This window comes from Dufourea novaeangliae, unplaced genomic scaffold, assembly GCF_001272555.1.
Source record: "Dufourea novaeangliae isolate 0120121106 unplaced genomic scaffold, ASM127255v1 scaffold169, whole genome shotgun sequence".
NCBI lineage: Eukaryota > Metazoa > Arthropoda > Insecta > Hymenoptera > Halictidae > Dufourea > Dufourea novaeangliae.
The window spans coordinates 730,788-751,053 of record NW_015374043.1 but is presented as its reverse complement, the minus strand read 5'-3'; the positions used below and the strand labels follow the sequence as shown (position 1 = coordinate 751,053).

Here is a 20,266-nt window from a genome sequence, read left to right as displayed (position 1 = left end):
ATCGCTGATCAAGCGGGCGCGGGAGCTTGTTGATCCGGGGTTGTAATTTCTGCGAATAATCAATAGGAAATCGGTCGTCAGTAGGACGCTTCTATTTGCGGTTCATTGGCTCCTGTTTGGGATCATGAGTTTAGGGTCTTTGAAGCTTGATTCGCTTCAGTCTCGACCTACTCTTAACGCATCGATGATTCGTTTCATTTGAAACAGCATTAGAGTAAATCATCGATGAGTGCTCGAAGGCTCTTCGGCATTGAATTTTCAGACGTCATCTCTGCCACTGGGCGCTTGACTGGTTCCACAGGAAACCCCTCCAGTGATGGGGGTGGAGCCTTCGAACAATCATCGATGATTTACTATACTTCGTTAGACTCATACCCGGTGGAACTCGTTATAATAACGTTACCATCCACCTATCACTAGCTTGAGGCTAGCTGCTAGTCCTTTCCCATCCTCCCACCATCTTCCAGGCAACGTATCAACTTCAAACTACGATACTGGTCCCTATAGTCCCCGTACCATCAGAAAGTAACCCCTCTAATTCACGGTCATCACCAAGAACAAAACTAACACCGAAGAAGTTCCAAGAATCCACCAAGCTATCCCCAAAGTGTCGAAAGTGCATTCACGTAATAACGAATGAAGCTGCTAAAAGTTCCTCGAACTCCAAACCACAGCCCAAACATGGCAACGATTGACCAGAATCACGTGATTCGCTTGGACAAACTGTTCGGAAGGCGTCGTTTATGGCGTTTACGAGGTAGCCGGGCTAATTGCAAAGACCCCTGGAAGCCAGCGAGGAAGCTGGGGATAGGTAATTAGGAATATTAATCACGGCGGGTGTGTGGTGTTCGTACGGGCCGCGGGGCGCGAATTTACGCAGGGAAAACCGCGTCGTTCGGGTTCGCGAGACCGTTCCGGGGCCGGTTTGCGTGCCTCGGTTGTTCATTGTGCGGATACCCGCGCGCGCCCAGCGGAGAGGAGGCATTCCCTGCGCGATAAACCGGTAACCGCACGGCCGTTACACCGCGAACACCACGGCCACTTTGTCGTACCGTGTCCGCCTCCCCTCGGTGCCCTTAAAGCCGCGTTTACAAGTGTCGGCGAGCGCGAGGATTCACGCTGGCTGTCACGGTCGGGACGTCTGCCTCTGGCGGGAATTGATTTAACGACGTTCTAGGGGTAAGGAACGCGCTCGAGGGATGCTGCTTCCTTCCAATACGATTCTCAAATCCCTGCTTCTGAAGGCTGATGGCTAGGTATTAGGGAAAATGTTTTCAGTAGGTATAGCATGGTTTCAAGAGAGCTCTAACGTGATTATAGCAAGTTTTTTGTCAACTCTTTTTTTTTCATGATTTTTCAAGATCACTTTCCATTTTCATTCAAAAATTCAATTAAAATAAAAGTAACACATGTTTATCGGGAATCGATCTTCTGAAGAATCAAACCAGAATCGAACAGCCCTAGAGCGAAGTAGAAGGGTTAGAGTCAGAGCTGAAGAAACGATCAAGATAAAAATACATCGTGAAGACTAATCATTCAGACTGACCACATGTAAGGTGTCTCATCTGTGAAAGGTATCTTAACAACAAACCAAGTCGTTCGAGAGATATTCGTCAAGACGTATCCCGGGAAGGAATGATCGATACATCGTCCCGTTGGTCACCTTTGTCTCCAATGGCGGAAGAGAAAGTGACCAGCCTGGGATATTTGCCGGTTCGAGACCGCAGAAACGTCTTGTCGCACGTCCGATCGATGATCGCTCGACGATCTCGGCGAAGCCACGAAAAATGCGTGGGCGTGCGGACACACTGACGCAAGCATAATCATCGAGAATCATCGATAACGTGTATCCCGTTAGTGCGCGATGTCCTTACAAAATTACGCCCGCGGCTGTTATCTCGTCCGTTTATAATCGCGGCGATCTCCGGTTCTCTTTTCACGCCGTGACGTTTCATTATCGCCGGTGAACGGTCGAGAATCGTAAAGTGTTCGTATTATCCTCTGCACGAGCAGCATCCTTAAATCCCGAGCGTCTTATTTCCAGGGGCGCGTGGATCATTTGCGATAAATAATATTCCGAGAATGTCGAGGTTTGAAAAACAATTAATTATCCGGCGGGGCCGGCGATCCAGGTACCAAAAGCGAGAAAATTCATAACGGGGGATCCTTGGCCGTTGCGGCTCGTCCTGCCAATTAAGAGAGTATATACAGAATGGCCGGCGAGACCGTGCGCCGTAACGAGGCTCGTTTGCAATAACAACGATGAAGAAGATGACCGGCCGAGACGTTTCTTGCGGAGAGTGATTCGTTCACTTTCATTTTCCGCGTGTCTTTCTTCAGGTGCGTTGTTACGATGTAGAGACATCCGTTCACGGTAATAAGGTCTAAAGAATAAGTGTCTTCGACGGTGTTAATCCGATGAGGATTAGTTTTAACGAAATACCTTAATTGTAGAACATTCGCTATACAGGGTGAACCACGAATCGTGAACAGTAGAGATTACTCTGTTATTAGGAGTTCGATCGAAAATGTTTTTGTCAGGTATAGCATGGTTTCAAGAGAACTTTAACGCGATTATAGCAAATTTTTTGTTAACTCTTTTTTTTTCATCGATCATTTGGAAACCATCTATGTGGGAACGTCGATGGACTTTGGAGGGTCTACTGAATCCTTGACCATTCGAGGACCATCGCTATAGGAATCTTAATGGTTCTCGGGGAATCCATCGTTGCAACCTTGATAGTCCTTGGATGATCCACAGAGAGAAGCCTTGACCATCGCTTAGGGAAGTTGAAGTGCACTTGAAGGATCTCCTGCAACCTTGATGGCCTCTCGAGGGGCCAACAATAGGACCTTTGAAGCCTCTTGGCTAGGCTCTGAAGGATCTCATTCCGTTGTAATGTTTCCTGTCCGTTCAGAAACGCGATTCAGATAGTGTCACAGTAACAGAAAGGCGTTACAGCAATAATGAATTATGTCTTTATTGTTACTTTTTTTCGTGGCCCGATGCGCAAACGTACATCGAAAATAGAGAAACGCAAGGCAGTTAGTCGTCGCGAGTGAATAATTCAGAGCGGCTCGGAAGATTAATCACTTTCGAAGCGGCTAAAGAGATTCGCTGATGTAACGATAAAGAAGAAACGCTGGTCGCGCTCGTTTCGTTTCGTCGTGTTCTTAATGGCAGCCCAGGCTACGCGTTGTAAAAACGTAACATGCGCCGAGAGTTTTTTCAAAGAAACGCGCGAGACCCTGGCGCGCATCCCGATTGGTCGAAGCGACCGCGTCCTCGTGCTGATCTCGACGACCTTGGAGCCGCCGTGGCTACCATAACATCGGCGAACAACCTCAGCTGGCCTCACCTCTCATCCCTCCGTCTCTTCTTCTTGTCAAGCCCTCCTCTCCAGATCTCAGCCTTCCTCTGATCGATATTAGGTCTCGTTCACACTGTACACCTCATTAACGCCATATCCTCGTTCCTCCATGCTTCAGAAAGTCTTTGAATATCAATCGACTCGGGCAGCCACAGACGAAAATAAAATAAAAACGACAAACACTAACCACGCGAATGACCACTGCAAAGACCAGATTACACGAAAGGTGAATGTTTAATCGTATCCCCGGCAGCTTGCACGATCGATCGTGCTAATCCAGACACGGGTAGAAACCTTTCGTAGAAATGATCCTCTTTTTTTCTCCCCTTCGCCGAAGAACACCGACACATTGAGTGCAATCGAACAATGCTTTTCCACATGCAGTCACTTATACCGTCTGAAAAGGAAAAAAAAAATGGTTCACTGACGTTTATACTCAAGAAATCTCCACCGATCGATGGATCCGCAGGCAGTGGAAGAAAGAAGCAGGAACGTGAGTCTCCATCCAGCCCAGAGCCCTCGAAGTGGGTTAACGCGTAAAAACGTGCAAGATACGGCCGAAGAAAGTTGTAACTCAGAGGCTGATTCGGCCTCGTTATTATTCATGGCGTAGAATTGGGCCACGGCGCCCCCAATCGATTGCTCGTCGATCCTTACGAATTTATGCATCCAGTCGCCGAAATCTGATTTCTCGCAAGAGGAACCGACGGATCCCAGAAAAAAGGGGACGTTTAGTTCAACGGTCACGCAATTTGCATACCCACGTATTTGGGTCAGTGTGACGATCGACATTAAGCTCTGGTGAACCCTCTTATCGATCGCTGTGTTATCGTCTGTAAACATGGAAAGCGTTCGTAGTACTACCGGGGGGTAGATAAGGGGACCGCCAACGAAGTCGCCAGGGATCCATTCATTCTTTAATCGTCGTCTATGTCGTCGCGACCCCGCAATTAGCTCGAAAAAGGGGCTTTGACCGGCGATTAAACGGCTAAAACGATCTGGTTTATCATCGATGGTAAGGTCGACCGGATACAGACTTAAGCAGAATTTTATTCGAATAATAAACAGCGAAAAGCATAAGTATCTAAGGGTGTCGTTCTGAGCTTTAAACAGTTAATGAGATTAAATAATTGTTCGACAAATGTCGATTCATTCATAAAGAAGTATTATGTTACTACAAAAATTGAAATGTCCACATTTAAACAATCAAAAGTAACGAAATACTTTCTTTTATCTTTTATTCGTTATTCGAAACTTTTTATCTAGATAAAATTCCTAATAGAAAATTAGAGCTCGAATCGTTAATCTCTCTGAAAGACGCTGATCACACCAGTCATCGTGAAAATATTATTCCATGGATTGTGACATGGTCACTTTCGTGGATCCTTCGAAATCCGATAAATTGCTCCAGGGTATTTATTTAACTGTCTCCAAACAGGGCCAGAAATCTGTCGTCGTCAATTCGAACAAGGACGAGGGGCATATTTTATTCCCTGCTTTGTTGATTCAGACCTGTGCTCGCCAACAGAGACAGGATTCGCCCGAACAAATAATCGTTCCTGCCTCCCCTTTCTCCTGTAGAAACGTTCGAGGAGTTATTCTTGATCGGCCAAGTCCGTTTCAAGATCGCGGCTGTTCACCCCGGTCCCGAAGGTCGGAAGTGCATATGGTAAACCAGAGGTTGCGAGCCGTCTCGTCTAGTGTCCCGCGACCGTTGAGTAGTTTGGTGCTCGAGCTTCTTCACCGATCCATCACCCACTTTAGCCACCCACGTGGTGGACGTGTGTGTACGAGCAGAGCATACACACAGTGTTTGCGTTCCTTTCCTCCGTTTCCCGCCATTTCGACGGGTTAACAGACGCAGCAAAGAAGAAAAAAAAATGTAATACCGTCGCCTGGTGTGTTCAGCGCGAAAAATAACATTCCAGTCTCCTTTATGCCCGTCATTTAAATTTTAAATAAACCATCCAGTAGCTAAAAAGAGAACGGGATATTAGACGAGTAACAACTTTTTTTCTCATTTCTTCCGTGCCTTCATATCCCTGGGGTATTATTTAGCCATTTTTTTTTCTCGTGAACCAACATTGCGTTATTATTTGCCAAGCCATCGTTCGACGGTGTACATACCTACACTCGCCGCGCTGTAGCTCGTGGCATTAAAATCGAAGCCATAATAACGCGCGCGCGCAAACACCTTCTCCCGTAGCTCGGTTCTACTGCGATAACGTTCATGGAAAAGCTGTTTTGTTCGAGTTACGCGATACCGCCTTGACGTGCCGTCATTCCAATCCAAAAAGAAACAATCCACGGGGTTTTCGAATTGGAAACGAGAATTTGCATAAACATCCACAGTCTGCCAATCAAGCAGCAAGCATCTGATATTCAGATCCATTAGCAGTTAACTCTTTAGAGTTAGGTGGGTTAAAAACGGTCCCACCTTTTGCTTAACTTTTTATGCATAGTGGGATATATATATCATAGTCGTACAGTTTAATATTTTATTTTTATATAATTTTTATTATATTAAAAAAAATTCTGTGCATCTAGGGTTTTTATTTTCTTTACAATCGTGTGCCTCAAAGAGTTAAGAGACCATCGACCAGAAACAGAGTTTCAGTCAGTGGAAACGGTACAGTCATCGACCAGACATTTCTTCCCCGTGAAAGTTGCCCAACCAAAAAGTACCCACGAACAATACCCAATCGTAATTATTCAACCGTTTTAATTACCCCCTCCCCCAGTAAAACGAAAGATTCCAGGACACGTCGAAGAAATAAATTACATTCCGCGATGTGTCCTCCGCGATCGGTATGCAATTACGAGGAGGAGACAGGTCGTCGGACAATGTCTCATAACTCAGGGGGCCCAACTTCCTTATGACTCCATTGTACGACGTCGTCCTTGTACAATGGGCATCGTCGATGCCCGCCCCGACGACGAAGGATCGCCTCGATGATCTGGGTGTGTATGCGCGCGTCTATCCTTTCGTCGAGAGCGGGACCAATCTTCCCTGGACCGATGTTTACATGTGTCGGCGTTGGGCCCAGAAAGGGACTCGGTCGTGCAAACGACTGTGCATTACCTGGCGGGTGTCACGGGTGTACTGGTGTGCGTGGGTCGCGTCGGAGGGAGCCTTTTTCCGCTTGGTCCGCCCTGGCGGAATATCTTGTGTGTGTTTGTTTGTACGCGGTCGTGGGGACACGTGGGTGTCCTCTTCGTGCCCACCTTCCGCAGCGGCGCGTTCTGACCCCGGGGGCCTCGCGATGAATGTCTCTCTGCTTGATGAATTTCTTTGCGCCGTTCACCGTGGTCGGGAGTTAGTTTCCAGGAGAATCCGTCGTCGAGGCTGTGCAACGGTTGGTTTACCGGTATGTTTATTGTCGGAAACTTGGGGCATTCAGGATGGAACGTCTGACGGATTCGGACCAATATTATGCAACTTGTAGGTTGCACCATAGAAATATATTTTCATTGTTATATTTAAATGAAAATGGGAAAGTATGAATATGAAATTGTAGCTAAGACTGTACACTTTTTACTAGTACTATTTAAAATTATGGTACTTACAAGGTGTATGAATTCACTTGAAATAGCACGAAAAATGCTTTGAAGTGAATTTCTGCTTCAACCAATGGTTTGGGAAAGAATCAATTTGCATAGACGTCTGCAGGTGACTAATTAGAAGATTGTAATGATGTATTGTCTAGATATACTCAGTATTCTCAGCTCGTGTTGTCTTAACGTTGCGTACAGCTTGCGCGAATCGCGGATGACGTCTTTTGAGGATTATGAAAGACGTAATTGTCAGAGTGATTAAGCAGAACGTATTTCAGTCGGGCGACTTGTAATAAGTTGACTGTTCGCTGGAGGCGAATTTTTTTTTTTTAAAGAGACTTTTGCTCCCATATCGGGAAACCGTGCTCCTTTCTCCCATCGTGGCTGCGTGTTTATGATAATTATTTATTGAGCAAGAAAAACCATGCCCGACATTCGCACGTGCAGAGTACACTTGGCCGATCGCCTTACTCCCCCTCTTCAGCCCGATACGGTAAACTCTCCTGATCTTGATTACTCGGTTATTGGTGTTATCGCAATTTCCGTTCCTACGAAGGTCGATTGTTAAAGCGCCCGCCAAGACGCTAATAACGGATTACGTTCTCTTTCATTGACAGCGATGAGAGGGGGGGAGGTACAAGTTGCGCCAAGAACCGGTTGTTACATCAATCTGGAGTGATAGTCTGCTCGAACGAAGCTTTGCGGACATCTAATGAATAATCAGAAAAATCTAGTGTCACGTAGGATGATCCAAACAGAACACTCGTAATTTTATTCAAATAAACAGCAAATTATAGACAGTAGCCTAACTCTACCCTTTGATAAAGGAAGGTTAAGATGAAGTACCCAACCTGATTCTTATGTTTCCGGAATTAAACTTCGTAACATTAAAATGATTAATCGAAGACACTTGGAATTCCTTGAATTTTTCAAACAGAAGCTATATTATACACTCAGGCAGTTTCATAATCAGCTATGGATGATCATGAGGTCAAAGTTTGATCTTCAAACTTCGTGCAAGAATGGGAGAGAACCCATGATGCGCCTCGAACGAGACCAAGTTCTCGGGTTCATAATTCTTCCCGCCAACAACGCGATGTCAGCCAACAAACCGCAAAGCCCGATTGGTTACGCAAGCACAGCAGGCGTTCGGACTGCATCGCCGCGACTGCAGGGAACTCCCGCTGTAGTTTATAGTCACGTCCCCACTCGGAATCGCCTCTCGTCCCAAGCACCTCAGACCTCCTCCTCCTCCGAGTCGCAGCGACGTGAACTGCGACGGCGATGTTTGCGGCGATTGCCAGGGATAACTGTGACGGTAAATGGGATCATAGTCTTGGATGCGTTCGGATCTAACGCTGAGGTTCACCGCGAGGTTCAACCCGTTGAGGATTCACAGCGAGAGTCCCCTCGCGTTTGGTAGGGTTTATGAAGCTGAGATTCACGACCACTTACTTCTCTGCTACAAGTAAACGGAGAATAAAAAGGCTCGGGACGAGGTTCATAGAAGGTTGACAAGAAGTGTGTATATAGTACTTCGTGGTAGGAGGATTCTCATGGAGCACTAACGATTCATAACTGAAAACTCATACGAGGGTCTTTGCTATAGAAGGATCTCTAAACATTCTAGATGATTCTCCACTCCCATGAAGAATAGAAATTTTGGATTGTTTCAAAAGCTTTAGATTACCGAGGAATAGATTCACAATGGTAATTCTAGGTGACACCTGAAGGATCATAAATAAGAAATTTGCTTCATTGGAAGGACTTCCTATTACAGGCTGTTAGCACTCCCTAGTAGACGGAAGGATTCTTTTCTACCTCCAGCGCTAAACTTCACAATATTGTTCACACGCGATGGATTCACAGAATGAAAAGATCCAAAAGATTCCCAGACATAATGGGAACCTTCATGACACCTCCTGCTCTCTCCTGAAAAGCCTCACAACGAAATCTTTGACGTCGCGAAAACTCGGGACGGAGTCGGTTCACGTGGAAGAGGTCGTTTCAGCGGTGCACCGGGGAATGGCACATGCGACACACGGTAACAGAGTCCATGGCTGGTGTTCCGCGCGCGATCTCCACGAGAGCCCAGCCAGTTGCGGTACGCGCATACGTGTAAGCGCACGCTCGTCGCGTGAGTGGTCTCCGCTCGTGCTCTACGGGGCACTTCCCGGTGCGCCGCGGAAAATTGCCAGTTCGTGGTTAATCACCGGCTGTCACTTTTCTCGGCTGCGTTTCGATTTTATCGTCAATCCACGCGCTTGTTGTTCGACGATCACTGCGATGATCGCTACGATCCTGTGAAGTTTAGAGGCATACTATGGAAACTCTAACATACATCATTGTGAGGATTAACATCTGTGACGTTTGGATTGCATCGATCGTGTTAAAGTGCAGTTTCATTGTTCCTCTGCCATTAATCTCATCGTTTGCCAAACGAAGTTCACGTGAACCCTGGGCCAGATTAAGACCTTTAGAGGCTCTGAGCATTTAAAAGATTTTAATAGCTCCATATATAGAGTGGTTGCTAAAAGATGCAGCGAAACTGTAGTTCCATCTTATCATAGTTTTTGTCAGGATCGTATTTGTTCGAAACAGGAGAACGGATTAATTTTAATATCACCAAATCTGACGAAGCCATGTATCCTCAAAATGGGTATACAAAGAGTTCATTCCTATAAAGACACGTTAAAATTGTGGTAATTCTAGCAATGGAAAATGTCTGTAGAGCACCCCTTGCCTGATGCCCTAAGCATGTTCTTATTTTACTTAATAATTAATCCGTGAACCGATTAAAAAAAGACGACAGTCTTGGTGGTCCTAAGTTTCCAACGTGGTATCGTTTAAGATCGATCTTCTGCAGCTGGATCGCAATCCATTTCGATTCAATTACGTCGAGTAATCGATCCATTGGATTCAGAGGGCCATGTCATTAGCATCGTGAAGTCGGTTGTAAAAAGTTTTATTGTTGCTCGATCTGCAGCGGCGGCGTAGACGCAGAGCGGATCAAACGGCCGAGAGAGGGCCCCCCTTCAGTACCAGGCGGTATCTACGAGATCGTCGGGAACGGATCTATCTCCCGGAGCGATGTAAATATTTACGAGGAATATATCGTTGACTCGCGAGCGAGCCGACGGAGGATCGTGCACGGATCCGCGGTTGCTTCGCCAGTCGGAGTACGTGGATACGTGCGAGAGCACGTAGAAACGAGGAGGGCCTGTCGTCGCGCTCGTGAGAAACGTCGGCTTGGTTCGCGCGATTCCACGTCCTCGATGGTATCCGCCTCTGGCCCGTTGGATCCTCCTTGAACCTGGTGCTCGATCGCCAACAGCGTTAACGCGATCTGCAGTTCTGCAACAGCGTTAGACGCTGCTGATGTAACGAATTAGTGTTCGACATTATTCAATGAAACGTGTCGGTTCAGCTGATCGTGATCTGAAGCCAGAGTAGCAGTCAGATGTGGGAATTCAATACTCAAATGACCTTTTCAAGGCTTTTCTAATTTTCTATCGTGTAACGTGAGGTGTAGTCTGGTGTATATGGAATTGGAACTGTGTCAGAACTATTATCTCGAACCGTGCACCAAAATGGCGACGTGTTCTCTGATTTGAGCAATTTTAGAAACGGTGGTAAACACATGCTAATGGAATGGGTACCATTTTTGTTTAGCCGAACGGACAAACATTATTATGTTTCCTATTTACGTAATTTTCTAGAGTCTGTTCTTTTCTCAAGACTTTCGAATGAGGGTTATCCGATTTCTAATCTGGTTATAGTAGGAAAATTGCGACAGTCGCGCCAGAATGAAACGCTGGAAGCTTACCGATCACCGGACACACGAGCATCCGCTCCGAATTTCTTATATATATCGAGTTTCACTAGTCTGGCTTCCTCCGGGTTACCAACCACCCCACCTGAGGAATAGTTGAAATTCACGCGTTCCCGCGAGGCGGTTAAGGGCCGAGGCGAAACCCATAATATCGATCGTCGAACATTCTTGCCGGTCTTTCGATCGTCCTCGAACGACGGTGCAAGGTAAATCGCGGACAGAGAGACCACGTGAGAACGAAGCCGGACATCTCGCCGCGGCGCATAGCTCGAGGGAGGATAAACGACCTCTCGGTCGAGATCGAGATTACACTGGCGGCAAAACCTCGCTAGATCGCCTGTACGACTCTAATTTAACCCGTTGGACACCGTTGTTCGACGGTACATCGTCTTGGTCCCGCGGTTCTTGAGAAAATTCCGGTCAATCGGGTTACTTGGATCTTTCTGTTGTAATTATCGTATAACTTAAGATTTAGAAAATTTGGTTTACGATTTTGTCTGCATACATTCTACTGCAATCACAGATATATTATACTTCAGTAATATTATTAGTGTAGACTATTATGATACTTCGATAAAATTTTAATTCTATGGTCAGGAAAATAGAACACTTGTTCGAGAAAATAAGTCTATGTTTTAACACGTTGACTGTCACAGTGAAAACGGTCGTACGTAGTCAGACACATTTTACAGTGAATCTTCTGAACACTCAATGCCAAGGAGCTTTCAAACAATCATCGATACTTTACTGTATTTCGTTTCTTGAGTCATAAATCGTTGAAAATATATGTCTTTAGTTCCACGAAAAATTTTCTACCAGTATTTAAATAATCCAGCCTATATACGTGTGACCCATATTTGGTTGCCGTTGCAGTCAACGTGTCAATTATAATTTTCTTTCTTTATTTCGCGTCGTTACATAAACCACCGTCGACTAATGGTCATAAATAATTCGTAAACCATCCATTATCCGAAATATATACATTTTTTGTTTCATGTTTCGTGTAACTCGAGCCGAGATTCGGGCCGCAGGTACCGTTTTCTCACGGGGCGCGATCGTGCCGTGCTGGGATCGCGCGCGCGCACGTCCATCGATAAAACAATATCGACTCCCTGGCTTTTTAACGAGCGTACACCGCAGGGAGAACTTTTATTTCGTGTTCTACGGATCCGTTGCGAAATCGACCAGCGCGCGGTACAATCGAGCGTTTCGTAACACGCGTGACGCGCATCTGCACGCGTGTCGTGCCGTGAATAAACATCGCCGTGGACGACGGGTTCGTCGTATACAAAGGATCGTCGGGAAACGTGAATTCACCGTTTCCATCGGATAGAAACGGAACGCATTGTCCATTCGGGGACCGCCTCGAGGCGTCTCGAGCCGCGACACGTTTGGTTTAACGCTAATTCGTGATCGCGGCCCACGCGTGTCCGGCAATCACCGACAATTCACGCGCAGACGTCGCTATCGGCTGCGACCCTGGACGGTATCGTGTCGAGGATTTTAATCTTCCCACGAGGTCAATGCTGAAAGCGCTGCTGTTTGATGTTTCGTCTTGATGAATCCCGTTTCATGACCCTAGGCTGATGACTGGACAGCGGATTTTATGTACTTATGGCCTATATGGCTCTGTGAAATACAATAAGAAACTAAACTTTCATCGGATCCAACGAGTTTTCTATTTTATTCTGAACTCAATAAGATGCTCAAGAGGAAATGTAAATTTCTATAATTCCTCTTGCCTTTATAAATTACTTTAATAACTTCTATTTTGTATATAAATTCGCTGTCTACTGATGACACTGGGCCATTCTCCATTTTACCATTTTGGGGTCGCTGAAAAATTCTACACTATAGTTACAATGAATTATTAATTAATACTAGAATTATCACAGCAGTCAAAATGACTATTCGGTGTATTCTTATAACGGCGATTAAAATCTTACGACAATGCGTTTTCTCAGATGTTTCACCACTTGTATTGCAATATGAAAGTGAAGAAATTAGTTAATTTATAAATTTGTATATTTTTCAAAAATGTTTCATTTTTATCGACCCGATAGAAATAGTATACGTTTATCATTGGTAGTTCTAGTGTTAAAATACTCACGATGATTAAAATCGTCTCTCAATAGTATGTGAAAATTCTACGGAATCTTTCCCCGGCTAGTGCCATTTCCCAGGCTCGAGCAAACCCCGTCGAATAAGTGCTCGAGCGACGCGTAAAGTCTTCCATTTATTGCCATCAGGAGATTCCCCGAATTCTCCAGGCGGATTTCTCTCGTGCCAACCTGTGCGGCAGGCTCGTCCGTTTATTTGTCTCTTGCACGCCCCGACGCCGGAATTTACGGGACAGATTAACAGCGCCGTCGATAGCGGTCTCGGTGTCGATAAGAATCTAGGGAGAAATCGGTCAGCGCGCTAGTCGTGAGAACTCCCGATCGCACACTGATTTCTCCGGTGTCATTGTGAAACCTGTACACAATTTTACACCGTATCGCGACGTATCGATGGCCAGCCGATCGAAATCCAGTACCGCCGGCTTGAAACACGAGATGCCACCGACGGAAGTGCCGGTTCGTAGTGAAAAAAAAAAAAAAATGGAATCGTGGGGCAAGGAAGGGAGAACCTGGTAATTTTGCGTGGGCGTGTGTGGAACTAGTTATCGAAGAGGCAGCCAGCAGCCTCGGCTCCGGGAAACGGCTGGTTCGATCGAACGCGGAATTCCCATCGGGAGAATCGCTTGGGTCTGATTTAATTAAAATCGTGGCGAATTAGTAAACATCCGGCCAAACAATAGGCTCTCTGTTCTATTGGATCAGGAGCGGTTGTTCAACGTAATTCGATGCTTGGGATCGTTTAATCTTGGCAAGTCACTGTGTGTTCTACCGAGGACAGTAAAGTCGCGTTAACTGCGCGCTGGGTAAATATCCTCATACGTAAATACTTACAGAGCTCTGTGAGGTACAATAACATACAAGACTGCAACGAATTTTCCATTTGACTTTAAACCCACTGAGATACTTAAAAGAAGGAAGAAATTCTTATATTTGCTCACATGTCTTTGCGAAGTACTTTAAAAAATGTCATTCTGCATAAAAATACGCTGTCCAGTGATTAGGTTCCCGAAGCTTCTTCCCTAATTGTACGGATACAGTCCCAAGTCTGGAACAACTAAAGAGGCAACGCTGAATCACCGTTTTCGACTGCACTCAACGGCGACTGATGAATGTGTCGACAGAAACAGGGCACGAGGGAATCGATATCGGTCTCGAAAGGATCCCGCGGGCCAGTCTACGTCAAGTCACGCGAAATCGGGGCGTGGATCCACGAACGAAAAGGCACCATGTGCACTGTCGCACGTCAATATACTTCGAAGGGTTTTATCCTCGTTTCAGTGGCCCCAGATCGTCACAGCCGTCGATTTCATGCAGATAATCGATCCTACGGTTGGATGTAACGTCAAATTGATTACTGTACGAACCATTGGATGCGACCAAGATCGGTGATCGGTACGTGCAATAATGTCTACCGGAGCAAAAAGTGCAGACGTTTCGTACGGCCCGGGCTTAAGCTGGCGCGACCTTCTGTCGCAGTTTGCTGGACGCGTCATCGACTATTTACGCGTCTAAAAAGACACAGTGGATTCTGCGTCCGTGAACTCGGGCCAATGAGAGAGAAACAGGGGCTGGTGACAGTCGAAGAGGGCCCCTGTTCTTCCGACGAGTTAAACGTGGCGTTTCGGTTGCTTCACTTGGTCCAGGTCGAGAAGGAGGGATGAAGGCGAAGTTGTCGCGGAAAGAGCTGGACGAACTCTTCAGCGAGGTAGGGGATCAATAATAGCTACTTTTCTAGGTATTAACATAGGCAATTCATTAGACTCTAATGTACGATACGTGTACCCTTCATGAATCGAAGTAGAACCCCTATCTTTCGATCGGATAAGGAACCTTTCCAATATAACTGAGATTGCATGATCCAAGCTGTTTGACTTTAGCCTGATTTTAATATTTTGCGTCCTTATCCCGTGGACTTTAATCATTTCGAGAAGTGTTCGTGTGTGAAAGATAATACAAATTTCGCTGAACGGGATTTTCGTATCACGAATATAAGTTCAGATCAAGATTCAATAAATCAACATCAGTTTCAGGTTACGAACCATGTGCCGACAGTAGAATTCCAAAAATTCACAATTACATTTCCCCCGATACAAACGTGTCCATTAGATGGTAGTATGTAACATTCGTCGAACGAAACACTCCTATCGCAGCCTCCTATCTACCTTTTCCCAGCAACACCCGGCTAATTGACACGCTATCATCGATTTCCAATCTCCCAGGGTATAATTAATAATAATTGAATCTAAACCGTACGGAGTCGGGAGGCATTGATAAATCGATTACACGATTACACCTTTTTTTTCTCCCTCTCCCTGTCCCCGGAATTAATTAGGAACACGGCCAGGAACGTTTCCTCATTGTGACCGTTTGTGGGGAGGGGGATAGGAAACACGTTGCTCCACATTCGACCGTGTTTTCCTTTATCGACGTCGATATCTGGCCATTCAGATCGCACTAAGAGATCAACCGTTATCTATCACACGTAATTCTCCAGCGCACACGACCATCACCTCTCTCCATGTGTGGGACTGGCGCGCGCGCTCAAGTGACTTACGAGCAACACGGAAATTGATTGCGCCGCATTGACGCCCTGGTGCAACGTGAACGAGCCCCTCTTCTAGCCACTTTTTGTTTTCTCTTTCCTCCTTTCATCCACGCATGGTGTGTGTTATTGCTTAAACGACGTCGTGTACCAGGCACGCTCGATTAGAGACATTTTTCATGTTTTTTTAAAAGGACCCCCACGGGTAGAAAAACGGTGTTTGACTCGGAATTGCTGCATAGACGTTTCACATGTCGAGGCCAGCGAAACGAAGTGTGTCTCATCGTATTGCGTATATACTCCTTTTTACGGCATACACACACACGTTTGACAAACATTTACGAGTTTCGTTTCGTCTCACTGACGCAATACGGTGTGGAACTCTCGTAAAGATTTTTACCATGACCCCTCCTCCTATTAAATGCACCGAGGAGACATCTGCATCGCCCTCGGGAGGGCTCGTTCGCGCATCTTCGCAGATCACAGTCCCGTTCCGATCAGAAATTTGAGACTTTCACAACGATCGACGTACATTTACGAGGATCCTTATGGTGGTTCGAGTCTGATGGTTATGATTCTGATGGTTATCGAAGAGTAGCTTTTTGTTTGGGTGTGTGATCGAGGATTTCTCGACGATGTTCCTGGAACCTAGTTTAGTTTATTGGGGGGCATTACCCGGGGATGATATTTCCCCCAACTTTCCAACCGTTCCAACTTTTTTAAGCCTGGACCACATCGAGATGGCGAAGTACGGGGGGTGGAGAGTCACTAGGATCGTCCCACCATTACCTAATACTATAGCTAATTCCTGGAACCTAATATGCACTTTATTGACCCACGTGCAATTAAGATAAAATACGTCCGACAGACCTGTCGGCCACGTTTATCGTGGATGAAGTTCGGTAATCCCTGTAATTGTCACCATTCGACGTTTATCTAAATCGAGAGAGTTATTTGTAGAGTTGTCCTCTGCATCGTCATCGCGAGATACGAACCCCTTTGTAAACCATGGTTACGTAATCGCGTGTTTTCTTCCGTTCGCCGTTACTTCCTTGTTGCTTAATTAAAACCACGCCTTTATTTACACAACGAAGGTGGGTGGAGGAAGGGGGGAGCAGTCGTGTCGGGTGTAAATGCGGTGTACCGTATCCGGTAAGCGACCCCCACGATCCACGAGATCGATACCGGAATACCGTGAACAGGTATCCGTCCGATCTCGATCGTGCTGGATCACTGTTGGTACCGGGACCGTTGGTTCAATCGGGTGCTCCCTGTTGCCCTCTAATTCGTACGTTTGTACGGGTTTGCGTGGCGTAACGCGTTCCTGTAACGCTGCCAGCCAAGGGGGAGGGGGGACGATTTAGTGGAACGCGATGTTACAGCGCGATCAAATAAAAGGTAATCCACTTTCGACCGAAAATGGAGAGATCGACGTGAAGTCGAACGGGTGAACAACGGGTAATTGGATCCGAAGATGTGGGTAGCCGATTGCGGGGATTGAAGGAAATAGTAGATTGTTGCTAAACTTTTAGGGGAGCTTATTTTTGCACGATTTTTTTACAGTTCGTATTTCCTACAGAAAGATGTGATGGAATACGAATAAGTAGACTGTGGATGTTTGTTTTTTTCGAGAGGAATCAGATTGTGCAAATGATTTTGGATAAACTGTACAGGCTCTTGGTTGTTACGAAAGTTTAAGGAACTTTAGTTTTATACAACGATGTATATTTTACTATATGAGAAGATTGTGTTGAAATATTAATAAAAAGGCTGTGGATGTTTGTTTTTTCAGAGAGGGAGCTGTGATTGTGCCAGTAATTTTGAAGTAGACTGTACAATCTTCGTTACTTTGACGTGTAATTAGGAATCGTCGTAGGAGAGATACCAAGACAGATACGCTATTATAGACTCATTGGATTAAGTTGTCTCTACAGTTGTGTTCCATTGTATTAGGATTAGAGTAGAATTTGCTGATGACCTAGATTGCTCGGATGGATCGCGCACCGTTCGTCTTTAGAACTGTCGTCCCTCCGGATGAGATAGAATAGAAGTCTTTTCTTCGCGTCTACTCGAAAATGGAGGGCCTCGAGCTTCGCTTCCAAATGCAACGGGGCGGAGGAAGATTGATCGCTTCTGTCGCGGAACTCTGGAACGCTTTTAAATGCAAAAAGATGCGTGAAGATCGGATTTTTAAATGAGCCTCTGCGTTCGTGAATTAATGAGGCGCCCATAGAAATTCACGGGCTGATCGGAAGGAGAAAACAGACGTGTGTTCCAGTCACGGGATCGGTTATTGGCTCCGTACAGGAGAACATGTACGCTTGAAGGGTTCTTTGGAAAATTTATTAATTGTTTTTGAGGACAATGAATTGGAAAAAATGATTGAAGGCTTGTTGTGTTCTTTCATCAATTTATTAAATGTCGTTTGGAACAATGTGCTTCATATACTTGAAGATAGCATTTCGAAAAAATACTGTCATAGATAATAGTATATTGCAATAATTAGACTGCAAGTGTTTATGCAAATATAAATTTTTATTTTGTTGAAATTTCTATATCTTATTAAAGGTTCTATTAGGTTACACGTAAACAAAGTACCTCAGTAAACTAGACTAAATATTTTTGTATACTGCGATTTAAAAAATCATAGTAATCATTAATATTCCATTCATTCCCTTAATATACAATTTAAAACTATATACGAAGTATTAATAAGTATCAAACCTCTTGTTAAACCACAGATTCCAATTTTTCTTGTATCTTAAATTTATTGCACCCAGTTTGCAGTAATTATTTTTAGAGGCACGTGAAAGGACACTATTAAAAAAAGTCCACTGCTAAAAAATTCCAAGACCCATTTTTACTTAAATTTCACCGATCAAGAAAGTCATTCGAAAGGTCGCGTGGTAAGCCTCTTCAGAAAATTACACATTTCACGTGGTATTTTTTTCTCTGTCAGGAGTGATTCGGGACTGGTCGTTTCCCCTGTAGAAAAATACGCGTCGAACGTGCCTCGACTTCGAATCGTGTGAGACGCAAATCGAGACGTCGAAAGCGACACGAAACCGGGTGGGGATCGAGGTTCCAGAAAAGGCGACCGCAATTCGTTCGGTCGTCCCTCCCGGCGTAATTTCGCGAGCAATTAGCCGGCTGATGGACGAAATCGCACACATTGTGCTCGTAACTCCGAAGGTAAACACACGTCGACTCATTCGTCGCGAAATTAATTCCATCGTGTCGAGGAAGAGATATCCACGAACGCTTTCGATTCTTTTAATGGGGAGAGAAACGTCTCAATCCGAGGCATTCGAGAAAAGGAACGACCATTCGACGGATGCAAGCAGCTTCATTTACGCCTCCTATTATACTACTGTGCTAATCGTTATTATGGCAGGTCGTTGCATAACTGCAATTACCGCACCGCGAGAAACAACGTTTCTTACGATTGCGCCGTTGCACGCGATATTCTGGGCTTCTCAGGTCTACGAACTCTGGTACGTACAAGGTATTACGTTCCCTTAACATTTCTCGAGAAAGAAAAATCACGTATTTAAGTCGATTGAGCAACTCTTCCATAGGGATAGGCAGAACGATACGTATTTCGCAAACAATCCACGTAGTAGAAGTTGAAATAATTCCGAAGATCGGTTCTGATCGGTCGCCATTTCTATTCAGTTATCTCCGCGTAGACAAATACGCCGTCGGGAGGAGTTTTTCAGTGAAGCGTGCAGCCCGATCGTTCACGATACAATTGTTCGGAGGCAAATATCCGCGACTAATCGAACTGTGTCATCTTAGCGATATGATGTATGGGACAACTGCGTGCGAGAGCGATCTACGCGGTCTGATTCTTCAAGGATGCCAGCGACGTTGACAGGCAACGAAGGCTTGCAATAGTAGGCAGTGTTTCAGCCAAAGATGGGCACAATAAATATCTAGATAAAAAGTTTCGAATAACGAATAAAAGATAAAAAAAAAAGTATTTTTAATTGTTCAAACGTGGAAATTTCAATTTTTATAATAAAATAATACGTCTTTATGAATGAATCGACATTTGTTAGGACGACATTCTTAGATACTGCTGCTTTTCACTGTGTATTATTCGAATAAAATTCTGCACAACTATGGTTTCAGCTTTCCATTGGAACGGTTAAATTGTAAATATTTTTTTGTTCGGTGGGTTTCAGGGCGCTAGATTCCGGGACACCTCGCAACAGATCCACAAGCAATGGCAGGCTGATCCAGCAAGAGCGTTTCCAACAGTTGGCACCGTTACCACAGGTTCGGTCTCCCCCACGTCGGGGGAGATCTCAACCCCGAATTCGACTCCCAGTCCGAGCCCTAGTCCGACCAACAGTCAACAAGTCGTGGTGAGTACCAATCACTTGTCATCGATTTGCCTCTCTCGAAGCGTCTCGAGTGTTTCGTACTACGAGAGGCGAGCAAACTTTATCGGGACTCTTTTCGAACGTTTAAGAATTGCTGAGTTGCATAATATTCTTTACGATATTACCAACGTAATCAAATTCTTAACCGAAGGAAATATTTTCTGTCGAGTCCACAGTTCTGGAAATTACATTGCATCAAAGGCTACACTGCTTCGAATAAAATTGGAGGATCGTTGCTGTGGGTGATTCTGTTGCGTTGATCAAAGGAAAGAAAGAAATGTTAGACGTTTGATAAATTAACATGATTTTCAAAAATTCCCTAAAAAGAAGTAACAAAATAGGTCGGTCTAATGTGGATACTTTTGATTTCGAAAATAACAAAATACAACGTACATATCAGTTTAATAATTTTTTAATAACGATTTGAAGGTCTGGGTGTTAAATTGTTGAAGGAATTA

General features: G+C 45.0%; 1 protein-coding gene across 1 annotated transcript in view; it reads left to right on the top strand.

Moving 5' to 3' along the window:
* Nucleotides 1-20,266, top strand: part of LOC107189578 (tensin-3) — a 170,601-nt gene that overhangs the window by 81,821 nt on the left and 68,514 nt on the right. Inside the window, exon 4 of the mRNA XM_015578139.1 lies at nucleotides 19,608-19,790. Coding sequence (XP_015433625.1) covers nucleotides 19,608-19,790 — 183 coding nt within the window. The remainder of the gene's footprint in view (nucleotides 1-19,607; nucleotides 19,791-20,266) is intronic.